Source organism: Geotrypetes seraphini, chromosome 9 (genome assembly GCF_902459505.1).
Source record: "Geotrypetes seraphini chromosome 9, aGeoSer1.1, whole genome shotgun sequence".
Taxonomy (NCBI): Eukaryota; Metazoa; Chordata; class Amphibia; order Gymnophiona; family Dermophiidae; genus Geotrypetes; species Geotrypetes seraphini.
Window position 1 is genome coordinate 120,082,764 of NC_047092.1, and position 24,507 is coordinate 120,107,270.

At 47.4% G+C, this 24,507-nt stretch overlaps 1 protein-coding gene across 6 annotated transcripts in view; it reads left to right on the plus strand.

Annotated features, from left to right (window-relative positions):
• Positions 1-24,507, plus strand: part of ILKAP (ILK associated serine/threonine phosphatase) — a 211,807-nt gene that overhangs the window by 87,320 nt on the left and 99,980 nt on the right. Inside the window, exon 5 of one of the 6 annotated variants that reach the window (XM_033957893.1) lies at positions 5,723-5,727. The exons of the other annotated variants lie outside the window; for them this stretch is intronic. Within the exon in view, the coding sequence (XP_033813784.1) occupies positions 5,723-5,727 (5 nt within the window). The remainder of the gene's footprint in view (positions 1-5,722; positions 5,728-24,507) is intronic. 6 annotated transcript variants of the gene reach the window in all.

Sequence of the window (24,507 nt, forward strand, 5' to 3'; positions counted from 1 at the left end):
TCGAGATCAATCTTCCCAAATCTCATCTCATTCCCACTTAGAGACTTCAATTCATTGGAGCAGTGCTAGACACAGTCCTCATGAGAGCATTTCTACCGGCCAACCGTCTTCAGACTATCCAATTTCTCTGTCAGCAGGTACTTCTTCAGAGTTCCATATCTGCCAAACAAATGATGATACTCTTAGGCCACATGGCTTCCACAGTTCATGTAACACCTTTAGCACGTCTTCACCTGCACACTCCTCAATGGACCCTTGCTACCCAGTGGTCCCAAGCGACGGATCCTTGCTCACGGCACATATCTGTGACATCATCTCTTCGTCAGTCTCTACAATGGTGGTTGATATCCTCAAATCTCTCCAGAGGTCTTCTGCTCCATCTACCGCCTCATCAACTAGTCATCACCACCGACGCATCCCCTTATGCCTGGGGAGCTCATTTGAACGAATTCCAAACTCAAGGCCTTTGGACAGCCCAGGAAAAGAAGCATCACATCAATTTCCTGGAACTCAGAGCACCTTCTCTTTCCTCAAGTCCTCCTGCTATGCACAGACAATCAGGTTGCGATGTACTACATCAACAAACAGGGTGGAACAGGCTCTCGCCTTTTGTGTCAGGAATCCCAGAAAATCTGGACTTGGGCCACAGCTCGCAGCCTATTCCTGAAGGCAATCTACATCCAAGGAGAGCAGAATTCATTAGCGGACAAGCTCAGCAGAATTCTCCAACCTCACGAATGGACTCTCGATCCTTCAACCCTACAGTCCATCTTCGATCAATGGGGCACTCCTCAAGTGGACCTCTTTGCAGCTCCTCACAATCACCAACTGCCCCAATTCTGCTCCAGAATCTATACTCCTCACCGTTTGGCAGCGGATGCATTCCTTCTGGATTGGTCCAATCGGTTCCTGTATGCTTTTCCTCCTCTGCCACTCATGCTGCGGACCTTGTTCAAACTCAAGAAGGAACGAGCCACCATGATTCTGATTGCTCCTCGATGGCCCAGACAACATTGGTTCTCCCTTCTTCTTCAACTCAGTTCCAGAGAACCTTTGCTACTTCCTCTGTTTCCTTCTCTGCTTTCGCAACATCAGGAGACCCTCCTGCATCCCAACCTTCAGTCTCTACACCTGACAGCTTGGTATCTCTCGGGCTGACTTCAAACAACTCTCTTCTCTCTCAGCCCGTTCGGTCTATTCTGGATGCTTCCAGGAAACCCGCCACTCTGCAGTGTTATCATCAGAAGTGGACAAGGTTTTCTTCTTGGTGTCTTCTTCATCATCATGATCCTACGTCTCTTCCAGTGGAGACCTTGTTGGATTATCTGCTTTCTCTGTCTGACTCTGGCCTCAAATCTACCTCCATCAGAGTCCATCTCAGTGCTATTGCTGCGTTTCATGAGCCAGTCCATGGGAAACTCCTTACAGCTCATCCCCTGGTCTCCAGATTCATGCGAGGTCTTTTCAATGTTAAACCACCCCTTAAAGCACCTCCTGTTATCTGGGATCTGAATGTGGTTCTCTCCGCTTTGATGAAGCCCCCGTTTGAACCTTTGGCGACAGCCACTTTCAAGTTTCTCACTTGGAAGGTACTTTTCCTTATCGCTCTTACCTCTGCCAGGAGGGTCAGTGAGCTACATGCACTAGTTGTGAGATCCACCTTTTACGGTCTTTCATCATGACAAGGTGGTTCTGTGTACACATCCAAAGTTTCTCCCTAAGGTTGTCTCTGAATTCCATCTCAACCAATCCATTGTTCTGCCTGTCTTCTTTCCGAAACCTCATTCTCATTCTGGGGAACAGGCTTTGCATACTTTGGATTGTAAGCGAGCTTTAGCTTACTATTTGGATCGTACTAAGCCCCACAGATCATCGCCACAACTTTTTTTGTCCTTTGATCCTAATAAATTGGGTCATCCTGTTTCTAAGCGTACGCTGTCGAATTGGTTAGCAGCGTGCATTTCTTTCTGCTCTGCTCAGTCCGGACTGACACTGGGAGGTTCCGTCACGGCCCATAGAGTTAGAGCTATGGCAGCATCTGTAGCTTTCCTCCGTTCTACGCCTATTGAGGAAATCTGCAAGGCTGCCACTTGGTCCTCAGTTCACACTTTTACATCACATTATTGTCTGGATACATTTTCCAGACGGGATGGTCACTTCGGCCAATCTGTTTTGCAAAATTTGTTTTCATAATGGCCAACCTTCCCTCCATCCCTCTTTTTGTTAGCTTGGAGGTCACCCATCAGTCAAGAATATGCTGCCTGCTTGTCCTGGGATAAAGCACAGTTACTTACCGTAACAGGTGTTATCCAGGGACAGCAGGCAGATATTCTTGCGTCCCACCCACCTCCCCGGGTTGGCTTCTTAGCTGGCTTATCTTAACTGGGGACCGCGCGCCTGTGTCGGGCGGGAAGGCACTCGCGCATACGCGGTGCGGCCTCTAGAACTTTCCAAGTTCTTAGAGTGCAATCACTCTAAAAGTGTCCGTACCGGGGCTCCGTCGGTGCAGTCACCCATCAGTCAAGAATATCTGCCTGCTGTCCCTGGATAGCACCTGTTACAGTAAGTAACTGTGCTTTATATTCCCCCCCCCCAAAAAAAGGAAACAATACAGGAAGTAGATCATCTGGTAACAGATGATGTTAACTTAACAGAATTTTTGGAAGATTCCCAAGATGTTATCCAGACTCGATCTACAATGCTTCTAACATGTATTAGTGAAACAGATAAAGCGTTGTTGATGAAACTTTACTTTAAAAACAGACTGACCAAGTTCTGTGGGGATTTGGTTAGTATGTTTCCTGATGTCTCAAGAGCTTAGAAGAAAAGAATTTCTGAAATTAAAATCTAGAGTATTGGCACTTGAGGCTTCATTCTATTTGAAATTTCCTTGTAAATGTTTAGTCAAAATACAGAACACTGAGTTTGTTTTCTGGGATCCCATTCAATTGCAACAATTTTTGGTAGCTCGTGAACAGAAGTGAGTTTTCTTTTCTTTTTCTAATTTTCATTAATCTTTGAGAATAAAGGTAGGAATGTCCAATGTCCTAATTTAGTTGGGAATGATTTGGGTTCGTTGAAACTCAATCTATTCCCTTGTTTTTCTTTAAAAAATTTGTTGATATATAGCAATATGTCTCCTCTTCAGTGGGCTTGTAAAGGATTGTCTTTTTTGTTGATGTGTTTTATTGAAAATTTGTATGATAACCTTTTTTCTTTTGATATCTTTATGATATTGTAAAGTTTTAAATGCAAAAAAAAAAAAAAGACAGTTATACGGGCCCCAGTTGAATATTGTCTGGGATCCACATAAGCAAGGCAGTGTTCTCCCTAGCGCCTTTTAGCCTGGCACTCCACCTGGCTAATTTAAGTGAGTGCCCGACTGTCATCTCGGTCGTGAATCCTGCTGCAGCTTCTCAAACATTTTTAATAACCCCTCTCACCAGCTTGGGGATTCCCCGGCTGACTCGGTACAGCCTGAAGAGCCGCCGGAAGTTGAGTGTTCAACTCCCACCTCAGCCTGACTTTTTTTTGCTTGTGTATTGAATTTAAAAATTAATAAAGAAAGTAAAAAAACAACAAACCAAAACAGGCAATTTTCAAACTCTCCACGTAATACTAGCCTGCAATTTGTATTTTGTGGGTGGAGCAGCACTACTATATGCAATGGGCGGCTCCCATTCCCGATCAGGAAGGCGGGTCTGGGGAGGTAGAAAATTGCTTTGGGGAAACATTTTTCAAGGTAAAAGAATGTGAAAACGTAACTTTATCAACTCAAGGCTACTTCTATAAAGGAAATTAAATGTTTTCAGTGTAGTGCCAAGGTGCAAATGTGATTTGGAGGTAGGTGTTCCCTGATCGCCTTTCCTCGGTATTTTTACTTTGGCACGCACCTCCACCCTCTGTCTATGATATATTTCTTCTTCACCCTGCTTCCTGGTTTACATGTCTTGAGTGGCCAAAAGTTTCTCACCCGCCCCGGATTTCTTATATTTACCTTCTTATGAAGTAAATCTAAAAGTAGCACCCCTTGCTTTCCCAGGCAGGGAAAAAGTTAAAAACCAACGATGAGGAGCTATTTATTTATTTTGATTTTTATCATGTTTTCCCAGAAGCTCAAAACGGATTACAATTTGACATTCACAATCAATTTAAGAACAGAATAGTCATGACAACAATTAGGTTACATTTAGACAATTACAGAACTATTCAAGAGTCCAGCCTAGTTATAGCAAAGAGTAATTGGAGAGTAAATTGAGGAAGCTGTTCAGTTGAGGCCCTATTGTTGGAAGAGGAAGGTCTTTATTACTCTACGGAAAGACATTAGTGAGTCTAGTGATCTTATCTGTGTGGGTAGCTGGTTCCATAGCTGAGGAAGGAAATGGCTGTAGGAGTGTTTACGTACCGTGCTCATCCGGAGGGATCTCCCTGCGGGAATGCTGAGTCTTTGTTCTGCTTTGGAGTGGAGGGGGTGGTTAGGGGTATATGGGCACAGCTTGGATGCTATGTAGTCAGGGTTTTTTTGGTGGAATCTCTTGTGGGTCTTTGAAGATGCAGCACTTTTTGACTGGTCGAGGTTGTATAGGAGCCGAATTGCTGAATTCTGGACTTTTTGAAAGCATTTTAGGTCTCTTGCAGTGATTCCATTGAATAGGGAGTTACAGTAGTTTAGCCTAGAGAGTACGTAGGTATTTGTATGTTTATTTTCAGTCCCTTAATACAGAAGTTCCCAACACGTGATATGTGTGTACACAGGAGAAACACAGCAACGACATGCTTCCTATGTTCCTGCTGCCACTGTCATTTTCTGTTCTCTATAGCAGTGGTTCCCAACCCTGTCCTGGAGGAACACCAGGCCAATTGGGTTTTCAGGCTAGCCCTAATGAATATGCATGAAGCAAATTTGCATGCCTATCACTTCCATCATATGCAAATCTCTCTCATGCATATTCATGACGTCAGAGAAAGGGTGGGACCGCCGGAAGTGGAAGCAGCGCAGGGCTCAGAGAAGGAGCGGGGCCGCCGGCAGAGGAAGCGGCAGGACAACGGTAGGCAGCTTCTCCATGATGGGGGGGAGGCTGTGGGGCTGCGAGCGGTCCTTCGGGGTGGGGGTGCGGGTGCGAGTGCGAGCGGTCCTTCGGGGTGGGGGTGCGAGCAGTCCTGCGGGGGGGTGAATCAGACATCGGGGAGGGGCATCAGGCTTTCAGGGTGGGGACAGGACTTTAAGGGGGGACAGGACTTCAAGGGGGAGAGGAGAGTCACGGCGGGCGAAAGGAGAGTCGGGGCGGCGAGAGGAGAGTCGGGGCGGGCGAAAGGAGAGTCAGGGCGGCCAGAGGAGAGTCGGGCGACGACGGGAGAGTCGGGGCGGCATGCGCGGTATATGGGTGTGTGCGCTATATAAAAATTTCTTTACATAAATTACAGTTTCCCGCGCACTATACATGGGTGCGCAGTATATGAGTGAAAATACGGTAATCAGGAGGGGGGAGTGGTGCCGATGGACCTGGGAGATAAGAGGGAGGAGTGTTGCTGCTAGTCATGGGGGAGGGTGAGGTGTGCTGATAGGAGGCGAGGAAAAGAGGTGCCGCTGGTAGTCAGAGGAGGGGAGGGAGTGGTGATGCTAGACCTGGGAGGTGAGTGGGTAAGGTACTGCTTCTAGTCAGAGGAAAGGGAGAGGAGCCCATCTGGTCAGAGAGGTGCTGCTGGACCTGGTAGTGAAAAGGAGAGGTGCTGCAGCTAGTCGGAGGGGGGGGGGAACGGAAGTAGAAAGGAGGGGAGGTGCTGTTGGAGCTGCTGCTGGATTGGGAACAAATGAGAGTGCCGCTGGGCTTAAAGAGGGAAAGCTGCAGCTGGACTGAGGGGAGAGAAGTGGAGGAGGAGAGTGGAAGGGGTAAGGGGTAAGAGAAATACTGCTGCACCCAATTGGGGCGAGAGAGGGAAGGAGGGAGAAGGAAGACCAGAAAGTGCGAGGAGAGGAAAGAGAGATGCCAAGACCATGGGAGGGAGGAGACAAAAAGGAGATACAAGACCATAGAGGGGGAGGGGGTAGATGTCAGGGCATGGAGGGGAGGAGACAGATGCCAAACCAGGGGAAAGGAAGTATAGGAGATGCTAGATAATGGAGGGGGGGAGGAGATAGATGCCAGGGCATAGGGGGAGGGAAGGTAAACTAAGGAGACAAATGCCAGACCAGAGGGAAAGTTAGGAGAGGAGGTGCCAGAGCAAGGAGGGAGAGGGAAAGATAGGAGATAGATGTCAGGGCATGGGGGGGAGGGAAGGAAAGGAGATAGAGATGCCAGACTATGGGGTGGAGTGGGAAGGAAGGAAGGAAAGGAGAAGAGAGACAGATGCCAAAGCATAGGGGAGGGGGTGGAGATAGAAAAATGGAGAGGAGGTGAAGCTGAAATGAATCATGTACAAAGGAAAGAGCACAGGATATACAGTTTATTGAAGTGACATAAAAAGAGGGAAGATTCCGTATGGAAGAGAGAGAGGGCGGACAATGGATGTAAAGGGCAGAGAGGGTGGACAGTGGATGGAAGGGGCAGAGAGAGGGTGGACAGTAGATGGAAGGGGTAGAGAGGGCAGAGGCTGGGTGGAAGGGGCAAAGAGAGAGGGCAGATGTTGCATGAAAGGGAGAGAGGACAAACGCTGTATAGAAAGATGAGAGCGAAGAGAAGATAATTAAAGCAGAAACGACAAAAGGTAGAAAGAAATTTTTATTTTTGCTTTATGTAGAATCAAGTGGTATTGTAACTGTATTGATAAAAGTTTATAAATAGGAAATGGAAATAAGGCAATTTCTTTTGGACTAGGTGCACCCTTGTTGTGTGACTCATGGATTATTATTATTAAAAATAACTTTTATATAGAGGATTGGGTTGTTAAAAAATGATCAGCACTGGCTGTCATATATACTAGGTACACCAAGGTTCAAGGTTTATTAATATTTGATGAATATTTGATGAATCTGAATTGATTTACAAAGCGATGTACACAATTATAAAAGAGAATAAGATTATAAAAATACAAATTCATTAACATAAAATTTAAGACAAGACAAACTTTAGTTGGAGGGGAAGGAGGGTAAAAGTTACATCTGTTATATCGAGAAAAACAAATATGGGAAAAACAGAAGGAAACAGGGTAATTAAAAAATTAAAAGTTATGAAAGTCTAAAAATATTAGGTGTTAAAAGCATCTTTAAAAAGGTGCGTTTTTAAGGATTTTTTAAAAGAGAGGAGATCTTTTTCATTTTTAATGTGTTGTGGCAGAGAATTCCACCATTGAGGGCCAATTACAGAAAACATGTCAGATCTTCTTGTACCTATTGTTTTCAGGGAAGGAATAGCTAGTAGATTTTGAGAAGATGATCTGAGTGAACGTGTGGGGTTATGAGGAATTAGCATTCTTGCTATAAACTGGGGTTCGTTGTAAGCTAAGGTTTTAAATATAAGCAGCATGACCTTAAACAGAATGCGATGACTGATGGGAAGCCAGTGAGCGTCAATAAATAGTGGTGTAACATGATCATAGTTACTAGCGTTAAAGATCAATTTAATAGCAGTATTCTGGATAATTTGAAGACGTCGCTTTTCTTTTTGAGAAATGTTGAGTAGTAAGGAATTACAGTAATCCATTTTAGCTATAACTAGCGAATGAATCAGAATGTTACGTGATTTGGGCTCAAGAAATTTGGCGATTGATCGAATTAAACGCAGTTTGTAAAAGCAAGTTTTGACTATATTGTTGCTATGTTCATGAAATAATAATTTATCGTCGATTATAACCCCTAGAATTTTTAAGTTGGGGACAATTTCTATTGTGTTATTATTAAGGACGAATGGCATCTTCAGTGCTATATCATTTTTCCAAGTAAAAATCATGGCTTTTGTTTTATTTATGTTTAACGCTAATTTGTTTGCGTTGAGCCAGTTTTGAACTAATTCAAGTTTTTTATTTATAGACTTAATGTCATCATGATTTTCAGGGTCAAAAGTGTGAATTAATTGAATGTCTGCATAGGAAAAAGAAGTAAAACCAACTGACTGGCAGAGACTCAATAGTGGGGAGAGAAAAATGTTAAACAAGAGAGGCGATAAGATAGATCCTTGAGGAATCCCAAAAGACGTGGAGTAAGAATTAGAGTATTCATTGTTAAACTTAACTAGGGAAATGCGATTGGTGAGATATGAAGTATACCAGTTGAGTACTTGGTCGCAGATGCCTATCGACTCAAGTCGATTAAGAAGAAGATCATGGTCAATTGTGTCAAATGCAGCAGAGATATCCAATGAAAAGAGAGCAACAGATTTGTGATGGTCCAGAAAATAATGGATGTTATTCGTTAAACCAGTCATTGAATATTCAGTGTTATGACATTTACGAAAACCTGTTTGGTTGGGGTGCAGGACATTAGTTGATTCAATAAAATCGGATACCTGGTTAAATATAAGTTTTTCAGTTATTTTAGCTAAGAAGGGGATATTTGCAATTGGACAGTAGTTTGTAGGGTCGTTTTTACTGGTTTTATGGTCTTTAAGTAATGGAGTGATAATGGCAGTTTTCCAGGGAGTAGGAACTGACGCGGTAAGCAGATTTTTAAGACAATTGAGTGAATGAAGGGTCCAAGGTGATGGAAAATTTTTTTTATATAAAATGGAGGAAAGATTTCAGATCCCGAACTTTTTAAATTGATTTGAGGAAAAAGTGCTTCGATATCGTTAAGAGAGGGAAGTTTGAAATTTGAGCATTTAGCTGTTGGAATGAGCTCACTATGATGTATGCTTGTAGAAGTGTTAACTGTGTTAGAGAGAAATGTATTTCGGATGTTTTTGATTTTCTGATTAAATGCATCGGCTAAGTCTTGTGCATTCAAGGAAGTTGTCTGGGGTGTAATGTTTCTTATATTATGTGATGTAATAAATTTTAAAATGTTGTATAAAGTGGCAGAGTTTCTTGCTTTATAAATTTTTTCTGGATAAAATTTATTTTTTGCCTGATTGATTTTGGTTTTATAGATAACTGCCTTTTCTTTAAAATTTCGAAGATTTATTGGGGATTTAGTATGGCGCCATTTTCTTTCAAGAGTGCGAAGCTGTTTTTTTTATAAGGTGGAGTTCAGTCGTATACCATGGATTAGAAATTTTACGTGACGATATAGTTTTAGAAGTTATTGGCGCTTTGCTGTCTAAGAGTAGTTGTAAAGAGGAATTCCAGAGTGACAGTTGATCTTCAATTGAGTTAGACATAGCATTAATAGAGGGTAAATCAAAGAAAGATAAAATGTCAGTATTTTCTAAGCTAGAAAAATCACGATATGAGATTAGTTTAGATTCTGATTGAGTTTTGTGTATTACTAATTTAGAAAAGTGAAGAGTAACAGATATGAAATAATGATCAGACCAAGGTACTGGAGTGGCTAATGGAACAGAGCATTCGAAGTGATGAGATTTAGGCGAAAACATCATGTCTAGAGTGTGATTGGCTGAATGGGTAGGGCCTGCTATAATTGGATGCAAGTTTAAAGGTTGAAGAATGTTTAATATGTCCTGATTATTGATATCAGAAGGGTTATCAAAATGGATGTTGAAGTCACCTAAGACCAGAGGGAACAATGTAGTCGAACAAAAATCAAAGATTAGATCTTGAAGTAAAGTTATTTTATTTTACCCTACTGGTGGAGGAACATATAGTAATAAGAAATTAAGGTTAGTGTTTGAATTAAGTTTAAGGTGAAGATATTCAATAATGGTGTTTCCATTGGAGTGATCACTGAGATTGATGAGATTAGTTTGAAATATGACAGCTAGACCGCCGCCTTTACGATTTTGGCGGTGATTAAAGAGATAATCATAGTTAGGAGGACAACAATAAGAGAGGTATGCTTCATCGCCATCGGAAAGCCAAGTTTCAGTGATGAAAAGTATGTGTAATCCCTGATGAAGGATGGCTACTTTTACATGCCACCTGGCTGTAAAAAATTTCTGGGGAGAACACTGCATGGAAAAGTAGTGTGGAACTCTGGACCCCCTCTAACCCCATGGAACAGCCCCTAGCTTCCCTGGGTGATAGATGCATGGAACAGTCTCCTAGAAGCATAGAGACTGTGTCTGAATTCAAAAGGGCCTGGAATAGGGTTAGAAAGAGATAATGGTTACTGTGGATGGGCAGACTAGATGGGCCGTTTGGCCTTTATCTGCCGTCATGTTTCTATTTTTCCCCTCCCATCCCCTTCACTCCCCTCCACCAGCCTACAATAGTCAGAACTAGAGAATGACACGGTGACGGTTTACCCGCGGCCACCGCATTTAAGCCGCGGGTCACCGCCGAAAACGGGGAAGAAAACTAGCAGTCGCTGCGGTGACGGGGACAAGGCCATTCACCGACCGCGGAAACGGTGAACAGGTTTGTCCCCGCGGGCCAATGTACCCCCTTCTAGGAACCGCTATTTACCTGTGTTTCACCGTGCTCCTCATTTGTCAGATCAACCCCTCCCGACAATCGCAGCAGAAGGGTACCCAACCCCTCCTGCCGGTCCTCCCAATGGCCTCCCCTAAGATCGCCGGCAGGAGGGTACCCAACCCCTCCTGCTGGACCCCCCCCCCCCAACGAACCCTCCCATCCCGGAACCCCCTTAGTCTTACTTTCAAAGTTGGACCAGACAGCTCCTCGCTCGTCTGGCCAGCAGGCCTGCCTCTGTCCAAATGAGGCGGGCCCGCCCCTACCCTGCCCAACCCACAGGATCCTAGGGCCTGATTGGTCTAGGCACCTAAAGCCACTCCCGCTATAGGAGGGGCCTTAGGTGCTTGGGCCAATCAGGCCCTAGGATCCTGTGGGTTAGGCAGCGATCACGGCAGGAGGGCACCCAACCCCTCCTGTAGACCCCCCAACGGCCCTCCCGACAATCGCAGCAGAAGGGTACCCAACCCCTCCTGCCGGTCCTCCCAATGGCCTCCCCTAAGATCGCCGGCAGGAGGGTACCCAACCCCTCCTGCTGGACCCCCCCCCCCAACGAACCCTCCCACCCCGGAACCCCCTTAGTCTTACTTTCAAAGTTGGACCGGACAGCTCCTCGCTCGTCTGGCCAGCAGGCCTGCCTCCGTCCAAATGAGGCGGGCCCGCCCCTCCCCTCCCCTGCCTAACCCACAGGATCCTAGGGCCTGATTGGCCCAAGCACCTAAGGCCCCTCCTATAGCGGGAGTGGCTTTAGGTGCCTAGACCAATCAGGCCCTAGGATCCTGTGGGTTGGGCAGGGTAGGGGCGGGCCCGCCTCATTTGGACGGAGGCAAGCCTGCTGGCCATACGTGTGAGGAGCCGTCCGGTCCAACTTGGAAAGTAAGACTAAGGGGGTTCCGGGGTGGGAGGGTTCGTTGGGGGGGGGGGGGGATCAAGGAAATTATTTATTTATTTAATTTTCTAGCCCATCCTCCCCAGGAGCCTAGAACGGGTTACAAGGATAAGTACACAGAAGTTTTCAGGATCAACAACTCACATGTTACAAGAACAATAACGAGCTTACAGGATCAGTATACACGTGTTACAGAAAATTGAGACAGGTTTCAATGACACACATTCTATGGGGAAATTGGAAAGCGTCCACGAAGGTGAGGGGAAGGGAGGGAGATGGTGCGATAAGGGGAAGAGGTTGAGTGGCGCTTTAGGTGTATTGTATGGAGAAAGAGGGATAATGCTGAATGGAAGAGGGGTGAGAGAGGGGATCATGCTGAATGGAAGGAGTGAGAGAGAGATCACGCTCTGTGTCCCTTCATGGGTTCTAATTTTGGCCATTGGGGTTCCTTGGAATAATTGTACCTAAAGGGAGGCCCTACATTCTTTGGGCTAAAGTACTTTCGGAAACCCTTTTGGCCCAAATGAGGTGTATGGGATGGGAGCTTGGGGGTTTGAAGGAGCTCAGTAAGATCTCTAGTAAAGAGGTGGGACTTTGTAAGCATTTAAAGTACATGTCGTGTTTGTTTTTGCATTGCTAGCCCCAGGGGTGGTGGAAGATTAATGATTGAAAAACTGTATGAAAAATAACTATTTTAAATTTAGTGATCAAAATGTGTCAGTTTTGAGAATTTATATTAATTAATTTTTTCTCTGCGTGTTTTGTTTTTGTATAGTTATTAACTAATATTTAACTAAGTTTTAAAGTTTTAAAGAATGTTTCCTTTATACGTAAATAAAGAAAAGTGAATGGGATTGCAGTGGCGGTGACGGGGCGGTGAATGGGGTGGCAGTGGCGGTGACGGGGCGGTGAAGAGGATGGTGAGACGGGGACGGGGCGGTGACGGGGATGGTGAGACGGGGACGGGGCGGTGACGGGGATGGTGAGACGGGGACGGGGCGGTGACGGGGACCAATTTTTTCACCGTGTCATTCTCTAGTCAGAACCTCACCACCTCCTCACTGTAGATAGCCCTCCCTTACTCTAGATAGGTCCTCCCCCACCCCTGGCCTACCTTCCACCCCTGGTGGTCCAGTGATGGCCATGGTGGGAAGGTGCTAAGTCTACTCACTCCCATCCTTTGTGGTTGCCTTGCCTTGTGGTATTTGTGTAGTACACAAAAGTTATGGCAGATATGGCACCTAGACTGAGAAGTTTTTTTCTTAATAATTTGGTCAGCTAACAGACTAATGCTTCCAACCACAGTGCTCCTTTCTCTAAGGTTTCCAGAATACTATAACGGTAGGGGTGGGGAGAAATAAGGAGCAGGGTAGGGAGGGGAGGAATTCTTTCAAGAAATGTTTTGCAGTTTACTTTGAAATTTTATCAGTTTGAAAAATTACCAGTTCATCTGTCTTGACTAGATTATAAGCTCTTTTGATCAGGGACTGTCTCTTATGTGTTTTGAAGTACAGTGCTGTGTATGTCTACCACTGCTATAGAAATGAGTAGTAGCAGTAAATTGCACTTAATAAAAATAGTTTTCATAAATATGTGCAGATACACATACAGTATACCTCACAGCTACACACAGTTCCTTTCATGTGCTGTTCCAAATAACACCTACAATCGTGCATATTATGTTCACCTGTATGCGCATATTCCCCCCATGTAATTTTATGTGTCATTTCTCAAATGTAAATCATATTCTATGTGCAGAACATGGTTTTTCTAAGGACAGCAGGCCGAATATTCTCACAGCTGGGTAATGTCTTCTGACCGAGCCCAGCATATAGCTTGCTAGCATAAATATATGCAGAAAGCAATGTTACTTACCGTAACAGTTGTTATCCAGGGACAGCAGGCAGCTATTCTCACTAGTGGGTGATGTCATCCGACAGAGCTCCGATACGGACGTCTCACAAGCATACTTGCTTGCAGAAACTCAGAAGTTTCGAGATGCCTGCACTGCGCATGCGCCAGTGCCTTCCCGCCCGATGGTCCGGGCGTGTCTCCTCAGTTCAGGTAGCTAGCAGAGAAGCCAACCTAGGGGAGGTGGGTGGGACGTGAGAATAGCTGCCTGCTGTCCCTGGATAACAACTGTTACGGTAAGTAACATTGCTTTATTCCAGGACAAGCAGGCAGGTATTCTCACTAGTGGGTGACCTCCAAGCTAACCTCAATGGGATGGTGGGAGAGTTGGCAACTTAGGAGAATAAATTTTGTAACACTGTTTGGCCAAACTGTCCATCCCGTCTGGAGAAAGTATCCAGACAATAATGAGAGGTGAATGTATGAAACGAGGACCAAGTGGCAGCCTTACAAATCTCCTCAATCGGTGTCGATCTGAGGAAGGCTACAGAGGCCGCCATTGCTCTGACCTTATGGGCTGTGACCTTACAGGGAAGTGGTAATCCAGCCTGGGCATAGCAAAAAGAGATGCAAGCCGCCATCCAGTTGGAGATGGTACGCTTCGATACAGGTCGTCCCAACTTGTTTGGATCAAAGGAGACAAAAAGTTGAGGAGCAGTTCTGTGCGGTTTGGTGTGATCCAGGTAGAAAGCCAAAGCATGTTTACAGTCCAGAGTGTGAAGAGCTGATTCTCCAGGATGAGAATGAGGCTTTGGAAAAAACACAGGAAGAACTATGGATTGGTTGAGATGAAATTCAGAGACCACTTTAGGCAGGAATTTCGGATGAGTGCGGAGGACCACCTTGTCATGATGGAATACTGTGAAAGGCGGATCCGCCACTAAGGCCTGAAGCTCACTGACTCTGCGGGCAAAAGTGAGGGCAACAAGAAAAACCACTTTCCAAGTGAGAAACTTCAGCGGGGCCTTGTTGAGAGGCTCAAAAGGAGGTTTCATAAGTTGAGAAAGGACAACATTGAGATCCCAAACCACTGGAGGAGGTTTGAGAGGAGGATTGACATGGAAAAGTCCTTTCATAAATCTGGAAACCACAGGATGAGCAGAGAGAGGTTTCGCTTGTAGAGGCTGATGGAAAGCCGCAATAGCACTCAGGTGGACTCGTATGGATGTAGACTTGAGTCCAGACTGAGACAGGTGTAGAAGATAGTCCAATACAGAAGACAGGGAGGCTCGCTGAGTCTCCTTACAATTAGAAAAACACCAGGAAGAACATCTAGTCCATTTTTGGGAGGAGCATTGTCGAGTAGCAGGCTTCCGGGAAGCCTCCAATACATCCCTCACCACCTGGGAAAACTGGTGAGGAGTTACGTTGAGAGGCACCAAGCTGTCAGGTGGAGAGACTGCAGGTTGGGATGAAGTAGAGGTCCCTGATGCTGAGTAAGCAGCGAAGGAAACACTGGAAGAAGGAACGGCTCCCTGCTGCTGAGTTGAAGTAGAAGGGAGAACCAAGGTTGTCTGGGCCACCGAGGAGCTATCAGAATCATGGTGGCATGGTCGGCTTTCAATTTGACCAGAGTCTTTTGAATGAGTGGAAATGGAGGAAACACATACAGAAAACGATTCCACCAATCCAGCAGAAAGGCATCTGCCTCGAGACGATGCGGAGTGTAGATCCTGGAGCAGAATTGAGGCAGTTTGAAGTTGTGGGGAGCCGCAAAGAGGTCTATCTGAGGCGTCCCCCACAGAGAGAAGATGGAATTCACCCGAGAGTATTAAAGGAACTCAAGGTCGAAATTGGTGAATTGCTACAATCTGTAGCTAATATGTCATTTAGAACCGGCCAAATACCAGAAGACTGGAGGATAGCAAATGTTATCCCAATTTTCAAAAAAGGTTCAAGAGGTGATCCGGGAAACTATAGACCTGTGAGCCTCACTTCGGTTCCTGGGAAGATAATTGAAACACTAATTAAAGACAATATTGTACAACATTTGGAGAATCACAACCTAATAAGGGCTAGTCAACACGGCTTTAGGAAAGGGAAGTCATGTTTGACAAATTTACTACAATTCTTTGAGAAAGTAAACAAACAAGTGGATAATGGAAATTCAGTGGACATAGTTTACTTAGACTTCCAGAAAGCGTTTGACAAGGTTCCACATGCAAGGCTTATGAAGAAACTACTAAGCCATGGAATGGGAGGTGAAGTGCACAGATGGATCGACAAGTGGTTGGAGAACAGAATGCAGAGGGTTAACATAAACGGGAAATTCTCGGAATGGGAGAGGGTGACTAGCGGCGTGCCCCAGGGCTCGGTTCTTGGGCCTATCTTGTTCAATATTTTTATAAACGATCTAGAAGATGAAACAACTTGCAATATAATAAAGTTTGCAGACGATACAAAACTATCTCGCGCGGTTGACTCTCAAAGGGACTGCGAGGAACTCCAGGAGGATTTGAACAAGCTAGAAGCGTGGGCAACAAAGTGGCAGATGAATTTTAACATAAACAAATGCAAGGTGATGCATCTAGGGAAAAAAAACAATGAACACGAGTATAAGATGTTGGGGGCGACATTAACAAATTGCGAACAAGAAAGGGATTTGGGGGTATTGATTGACAGAACCCTAAAGCCTTCGGCTCAATGTGCGGCAGCGGCGAAGAAAGCTAATAGGATGTTGGGTATGATTAAGAAGGGGATCACGAGTAGATCGGAAGAAGTAATAATGCCACTTTATAGAGCAATAGTCAGACCGCAGTTGGAATACTGTGTACAACACTGGTCTCCATACCTCAAGAAAGATATAATTCTGCTGGAGAGGGTACAGAGGCGAGCCACGAAACTTGTCAAGGGATTGGAGAATTTGAGCTACAAAGAACGCCTTAGGAAATTGGGACTATTTACCCTCGAGCAGAGAAGACTGAGAGGGGATTTAATAGAGACTTTTAAAATAATAAAAGGATTGGATATAATAGACCAAGAAGCAGCATTACTAACTCTTTCAGATGTGACACGGGCAAGAGGTCATAGACTGAAACTGAGTGCAGCAGGTTCAGGACAGATATCAGGAAGTACTTTTTTACACAGCGCGTGGTGGGAATTTGGAATGCTCTCCCGGAGGATGTTGTGACAGAGATTACTGTTCTGGGATTCAAGCGCAAGTTGGATGCACACCTTCTTGCAAATCATATTGAGGGCTATGGTATATCTGGGTCTCCATTCGGCAGTACCTAAAGGGGCCGCCGCGTGTGCGGATCACCGGACTGGATGGACCTCGGTCTGATCCGGTGAAGGCTTTTCTTATGTTCTTATGATGAAGGGGTTTGGAATGGAGGGTCCATTCGTGAGGCTGGAGGAGACGACTTAAGTTGTCCGCCAAGCCATTGTCCTTCCCCTGAATGTAGACAGCTTTGAGGAAGGCGTTGTGGCGAATCGCCCAATCCCAGACTCTGAGAGCTTCCTGGCAGAGGGAGGCCGAGCCCGTGCCCCCCTGCTTGTTGACATAATGCATGGCGACCTGATTGTCTGTGCGAATGAGGACCACCATGTAGTGAAGCAGATGTTGAAAAGCCTGAAGAGCATTGAAGATGGCTCTGAGCTCCAGCAGATTGATTTGATGGAGGCGGTCCGCACTGGTCCAGAATCCCTGAGTGCGAAGCCCATCCAGATGAGCCCCCCATGCATAGGTCGAGGAATCTGTTGTGAGAACCTTTTGGTGGGGAGGAGTGTGAAACAGCAAACCTCTGGAGAGATTCGAAGAGGTCATCCACCAAAGTAGAGACTGCTGAAGAGCAGGAGTAACAATGATGTGACGAGTCAAAGGGTCTGACACTTGTGTCCATTGAGAAGCCAGGGTCCACTGAGGAATTCTGAGGTGAAGTCTGGCAAAAGGAGTCACATGAACTGTAGAGGCCATGTGGCCCAGGAGAACCATCATGTGTCTCGCTGAGATGGACTGGCGAGAAGACACTGACTGGCAGAGGTGAAGAAGAGCATCCAGGCGCTGAGGAGGAAGGAATGCTCTGAGCTGAATGGTGTCCAGAACCACCCCGATGAAGGGGAGAGACTGGGTAGGCTGTAGTTGAGATTTGGGAAAGTTAATCTCGAAGCCCAAACTCTGCAGGAACCGAATCATGGACAGGGTCGCCGAGATGAACCCCGGAGCCGAGGGGGCCTTGATGAGCCAGTCATCGAGGTAGGGAAATACCTGAAGACCTTGGTTCCGGAGTGCAGCAGCCACTACCACCAGACACTTCGTGAAGACTCTGGGAGACAAGGACAGGCCGAATGGAAGCACTCGATACTGCAGATGTAGATGTCCCACCCGAAATCTGAGGAACTGGCGAGAGGCCGGATGAATGGGAATGTGAGTGTAGGCCTCTTTGAGATCCAGAGAGCATAACCAGTCTTTCTGCTCGAGGAGGGGGTAGAGAGAAACAAGGGTCAGCATGCGAAATCTCTCCTTGACCAGAAACTTGTTGAGGACCCTGAGGTCCAGAATAGGCCGCAGGTCGCCCGTCTTCTTCGGAACAAGGAAGTACCGGGAGTAAAACCCCCGGTTGTGTTGGTCCACAGGGACCGGCTCGACAGCCTGGAGCCGGAGCAAAGCCTGAGCTTCCTGAAGAAGAAGGGCGGTCTGTGTCAAGTTGGAAGGATACTCTCTTGGAGGATGGTCCGGAGGGACCCGAAGGAATTGAATAGAGTACCCTTCCCTGACGATAGTAAGGACCCAGAGGTCGGTGGTGATAGCCTCCCATCGATGATAGAAATGATGTAGGCGACCCCCAATGGGAAAAAACAGGAGGAGGCAGAACGAGGTTGGTTATGCTCTCTAAGAGAGAGTCAAAAAGGCTGAGGTTTTTGTTGAGCCTTCTGAGGAGGCTGTCTCTTCGCTGGTTGTCTCGCAGCCGGAGCCTGCCTCGGAGTATAACGCCGTTGATAGATCAAGGGCGGTCTAGAAGGTCGAGACTGTTGAGTCTTAGGCTTGGGCTGAAGAATGGACTGAAAAGATTTTTCATGGTCAGACAGTTTCTTCGTCACGGTCTCGATGGACTTGTCAAACAAATCCACCCCTGCACAAGGAACGTTGGCAAGTCTGTCCTGGAGATTCGGGTCCATGTCAATGGTCCAAAGCCATGCCAATCGACGCATAGCCACAGAACAGGCGGCAGCTCAGGCCGAAAGCTCGAAGGCATCGTAGGACGATTGCATCAACTGGAGGCGAAGCTGGGACAGCGAGACCACCACTTCCTCAAATTCGAAGCGAGCCTGCGACTCGATGTATGGTATAAACTTCCGAAGAACAGGCAGGAAGAACTCCAAATAAGTGGCAAAATTAAAAGTATAATTGAGAACTCTGGATGCCATCATAGAGTTCTGATAAATGCGCCGACCAAACTTATCCATGGTCCTGCCCTCGCGGCCCGGAGGTACCGAGGCATACACCTGGGACGGATGAGACCTCTTGAGGGAGGATTCGACCAGTAGGGACTGATGAGAGAGTTGAGGGCCCTCGAATCCCTTGTGATGCACCGTGCGGTACCGAGCTTCCAATTTGCCAGGAACAGCAGGAATAGAGTACGACGTTTCAAAACACCTCATGAACGTCTGGTCGAGGAGCTTGTGCAGAGACAGACGCAGAGACTCGGCAGGAGGATGAGGTAAATGCATGGTGTCGAGGTACTCCTTGGAGTACTGAGAACCGGAATCCAGAGTAATGTCCAGGTCATCCGCCATTTGCCGGAGGAAAGATGAAAAGGACAGCTGGTCCGCCAGCACAGGCCTGCGAGACGGACTGGAGAAAGTCGAGGCCTCGGGATCCACAGAGACCTGTGATCAACATGGTGAATATGAGACACAGGGATCCTCTAACTCCGGTCCTGGAGGAGGAGACACATCCGACGAGGAATACCCCATACGAGGCAGCTTCTTCTGCGATGAGATCGTAGAGTATCGAGAGGAGTGCCTCGAAGAATGCCTGGATCGATGCCCCTCTCGGTGCCTGGAAGGGGATCTAGATCTGCGATGTTTAGAATGGTCCCCGGAAGCCTCCAACGAGTAGATGGGACTCGAGGTCGTAGAGCGTAGAGGTGGAAGATTCGATGCCTCTCGAGACGCAGTCCAGGCCTGATAAGGAGTGCGGAAGAACTCCTCCTGTTGTTTGCTATGCCCAGGGCTTCGATTACCCGAAGAGGGATTCCACACCTCTTCATCAGGAGGCGTAATGGGCTCTAAAGGGGGCATGTCACTAAAAGAGGCCCGCCTCGAGGGACCGGCCGCCAAGTGCCGCTCCTCCTCGCCGAGCAGCGAGAGCGAACGGCGAGGAGGGGGCAGTCCGCCCCCCGGAGGCGGAACCGGCTGGTCACCCTGGATCGTTGCAATTAACTTGGGTCCCATGGTGGTCATGAGCTCGACAAACTGAGCCTCCAACAGGGACCGCAGCGAAGCCGACAAGGAGGTTGCCGCACCTAAAGTGGGGCCCCCTGCACGGTCTTCGCGCTCCTTTGTGGATGAGTGCTTTTGCTTGGAAGCCTTCGGCACTTTGAGAACCACGGGTGGAATGGGAGGAGGAGGTACCTGATCCGAGGAGAAGGAGGAAGGCACCGGTGCAGCAGGCGGAGTCGAAGCCGGGACAAAAGAAGCTGGTTTCAGGAGACTCGATGCCGCAGAAGTGGCGGGAGGCTTCGCCGGAACAGAGGAAGCGCTGGCCGAAGTCGAAGCTGAAATTTCCTGGGCAGCTTCCATCTTAAACATCGACTCCCACAAAAAACAGCAACGCTTGAACGCACGTGCTGTGAGAGTGGAACAAGGCTGGCACGATTTTGGGAAATGTTCTGGACCAAGACACTGCAGGCAGCGTCGATGCAGGTCCGTCAGCGAAATCGCGCGCTGGCACTTGCTACACTTTTTAAAACCGGTAATTGGCCGGGACATAGGCCGAAAAAGCTCCGCCGCGAGATCGAAGGAGCGGGGCCTGAGCCATGCGGCCGACCTGGTTGACGCACCGGAAGAAAAATTTTTTTTTTTTTTTTTTTTAAATAAGAAATAAAACAAAACAAGCACACGATAAAGAGAAAATAAACTCAAAACCGCGGCAAGAAAAAAGGCAAAAAACGGGTTCAATTGGCGCAGAATTGAAGTAGAACTTCTCAGCTCCGCGGAAAGAAAAGAACTGAGGAGACACGCCCAGACCATCGGGCGGGAAGGCACTGGCGCATGCGCGGTGCGGGCATCTCGAAACTTCTGAGTTTCTGCAAGCAAGTATGCTTGTGAGACGTCCGTATCGTGGCTCTGTCGGATGACATCACCCACTAGTGAGAATACCTGCCTGCTTGTCCTGGGATAAGCTTCTAATAGCACCATACCACATATGCTTGGGTGCCCGCCAGACGCATGAGCACAGATCCCTCAATCTTAGTTTATCTGTGAAGACACATCTTGGTATTCTCACACCTTGAAATTTTTTTGCATGCATGTCTGTGCCTTCCTGAATATGTATACCGTAGATGAAAGGAGGGACAGGGGAGATATGATTCAGATGTTTAAATACTGAAATGTCAAAGACCAGTCCCTAGACCAGTCCCTAGATCAAAGACCAGTGCTCTAAATGAGCCCAGCCTCACCTGCGTACTTTCCAGTTGAGCAGGAACTTCTCCAACTTTGTCTTGAATCCCTGGAGGGTGTTTTCCCCTATGACAGACTCCGGGAGAGCGTTCCAGTTTTCTACCACTCTCTAGGTGAAGAAGAACTTCCTTACGTTCGTACAGAATCTATCCCCTTTCAATTTTAGAGAGTGCCCTCTCGTTCTTCGTACCTTGGAGAGGGTGAACAACCTGTCTTTATCCACTAAGTCTATTCCCTTCAGTATCTTGAATGTTTCGATCATGTCCCCTCTCAATCTCCTCTTTTCGAGAGAGAAGAGGCCCAGTTTCTCTAATCTCTTGCTGTATGGCAACTCCTTCAGCCCCTTAACCATTTTAGTCACTCTTCTCTGGACCCTTTCGAGTAGTACCATGTCCTTCTTCATGTACGGTGACCAGTGCTGGACGCAGTACTCCAGGTGAGGGTACACCATGGCCCGGTACAGCGACATGATAACCTTCTCCGATCTTTTCATATCCCCTTCTTTATTATTCCTAGCATTCTGTTTGCCCTTTTTGCCGCCACCACATGTTGTGCGGACGGCTTCATCGACTTGTCGATCAGAACTCCCAAGTCTCTTTCCTGGGAGGTCTCTCCAAGTACCACCCCGGACATCCTGTATTCGTGCATGAGATTTTTGTTACCAACATGCATCACTTTACACTTATCCACGTTGAACCTCATCTGCTATATCGATGCCCATTCCTCAAGCCTGATTATTTCACGTTGCAAATTTTGAGGTTGAGGGGTGGTAGATTCAAGAGCAATGTAAAGAAATTCTTGTTTACGGAGAGGGTGCTGGATGCCTGGAATGCGCTCCCGAGAGAGGTGGTGTAGATGAAAACGGTGATGGAGTTCAAAAAAGCATGGGATCAACACAGAGGATCTAGAATCAGAAAATAATAGTAAATATTGAAGAACTAAGGCCAGTACTGTGCAGACTTGCACGGTCTGTGTCTGTATATGGCTGTTTGGTGGAGGATGGGCTGAGGAGGGCTTCAATGGCTGGGAGGGTGTAGATGGACTGGAGTAAGTTTTGACGGAGACTTCAGTAGTTGGAACCTAAGAACAGTATCGGGCAGAGCTTTAGATTCTTGCCCAGAAATAGCTAAGAAGAATAAGAAAAAAAAAACAAAAAAACAAATTTTTAGATTGAATCAGGTTGGGCAGACTAGATGGACCATTCGGGTCTTTATCTGCCATCATCTACTATGTTACTGTGGGCTCCTTTTATTAAGATGCGCTAGCGTTTTTAGCACACGTTGAAGATTAGCGCACGTAAACCCTGCGCTAAACGTAAAATATGCAAGCTCTATGGAGGCGTTAGCGTCTAGCGTGCGGGGCATTGTAGCCCGCGCTAAAACTGCTAGCACACCTTAGTAAAAGGAGTCCTATGTTTTTGTTATCAATTTCCTTAATTTTTTGTGGCATTTAAAGTTTCCTTTCTTTTTATGTAGTGCTGGTCATAATACATAGGCTGAAGTCTTGCCCTCAATTTTAGCATGCCTCCTTTTGCTTCTAAAATTGAAGAGTTTAATTTGGCCTCTATACTTCAGTGTCGAATAAGACTCCCCTCCATTGACTTCAAGAGGTGCGCTCAATGTAATTGGGTGATCTCAGTAACAGACCCGCATTCTTGGTGCACCAAGTGCCTTGGACCTGACCTTGATTCTAACTCTTGTTTGCTCCAATTGCAAATGCAGTTGAGAACACAGAGAGCGCAGCAGGTTCAACAGGAGAAGCTGTTTGGCTTCTCAAAGATTGGTCCATCAACTTTGGATCAGCAGCATCAACATCAGTGGCTGCCCAGACATCAGAAAACACTGGGAGTTCATTAGCATCGGAAGCTCTCCATCTCACTTTACATCGGATGATGTTAGTTGGCCTCAGGACCTGCAAGCATTTGATCCAACACCAAGATACATATGAGTTCAACATCATCCTTGTTGGAACCGAAGGACCATGATGCCAAGCATCGGGGGAAGCACAAGAAACACAATCAGTCCAATACATAATGCTGGAAGCACTAGGGCATCGGACATTCCAATACTTGAGAAGCCCTAGTATCAAGAGGATAGCTCCCCCTCTCTAATGGAGATGCCAGGCCACCAACTCCCCACCTTTGCCAGTGCCTATTTGTAGTGCAATAGATGTGTCATTCTAGATGGTGGATAATAGCCCAGTGCCCGCTAGCCATGCAGAAGGAATCCATTCTGGCTTTTGAATCCTTCCTGCATCACCAGAGTACACTGCTGCCCCTTCAGTTTTTTTCTTTTGAATGCGAGCCCGAAGGAGTCTTTTCTGTTATATCCACTTTGGAGTCTGTACAATAAGTGTTCATATCCACACGCATTGTTTCAGCTCCTCCCACATAGAGGAACACAAAGCCCCCTGCAGAAGTGTTTCTGATCTGCTTTGTAACATAGTAACGTAGGGTTCCAACTACTGAAGTCTCCGTCAAAGCTCACTCCAGTCCATCTACATCATCCCAGCCATTGAAGCCCTCCCCAACCCACGCTCGACCAAATGGCTATATACAGACTAGAGAATGACACGGTGACGGTTTACCCGCGGCCACCGCATTTAAGCCGCGGGTCACCGCCGAAAACGGGGAAGAAAACTAGCAGTCGCTGCGGTGACGGGGACAAGGCCATTCACCGACCGCGGAAACGGTGAACAGGTTTGTCCCCGCGGGCCAATGTACCCCCTTCTAGGAACCGCTATTTACCTGTGTTTCACCGTGCTCCTCATTTGTCAGATCAACCCCTCCCGACAATCGCAGCAGAAGGGTACCCAACCCCTCCTGCCGGTCCTCCCAATGGCCTCCCCTAAGATCGCCGGCAGGAGGGTACCCAACCCCTCCTGCTGGACCCCCCCCCCCCAACGAACCCTCCCATCCCGGAACCCCCTTAGTCTTACTTTCAAAGTTGGACCAGACAGCTCCTCGCTCGTCTGGCCAGCAGGCCTGCCTCCGTCCAAATGAGGCGGGCCCGCCCCTACCCTGCCCAACCCACAGGATCCTAGGGCCTGATTGGTCTAGGCACCTAAAGCCACTCCCGCTATAGGAGGGGCCTTAGGTGCTTGGGCCAATCAGGCCCTAGGATCCTGTGGGTTAGGCAGCGATCACGGCAGGAGGGCACCCAACCCCTCCTGTAGACCCCCCCAACGGCCCTCCCGACAATCGCAGCAGAAGGGTACCCAACCCCTCCTGCCGGTCCTCCCAATGGCCTCCCCTAAGATCGCCGGCAGGAGGGTACCCAACCCCTCCTGCTGGACCCCCCCCCCAACGAACCCTCCCACCCCGGAACCCCCTTAGTCTTACTTTCAAAGTTGGACCGGACAGCTCCTCGCTCGTCTGGCCAGCAGGCCTGCCTCCGTCCAAATGAGGCGGGCCCGCCCCTCCCCTCCCCTGCCTAACCCACAGGATCCTAGGGCCTGATTGGCCCAAGCACCTAAGGCCCCTCCTATAGCGGGAGTGGCTTTAGGTGCCTAGACCAATCAGGCCCTAGGATCCTGTGGGTTGGGCAGGGTAGGGGCGGGCCCGCCTCATTTGGACGGAGGCAAGCCTGCTGGCCATACGTGTGAGGAGCCGTCCGGTCCAACTT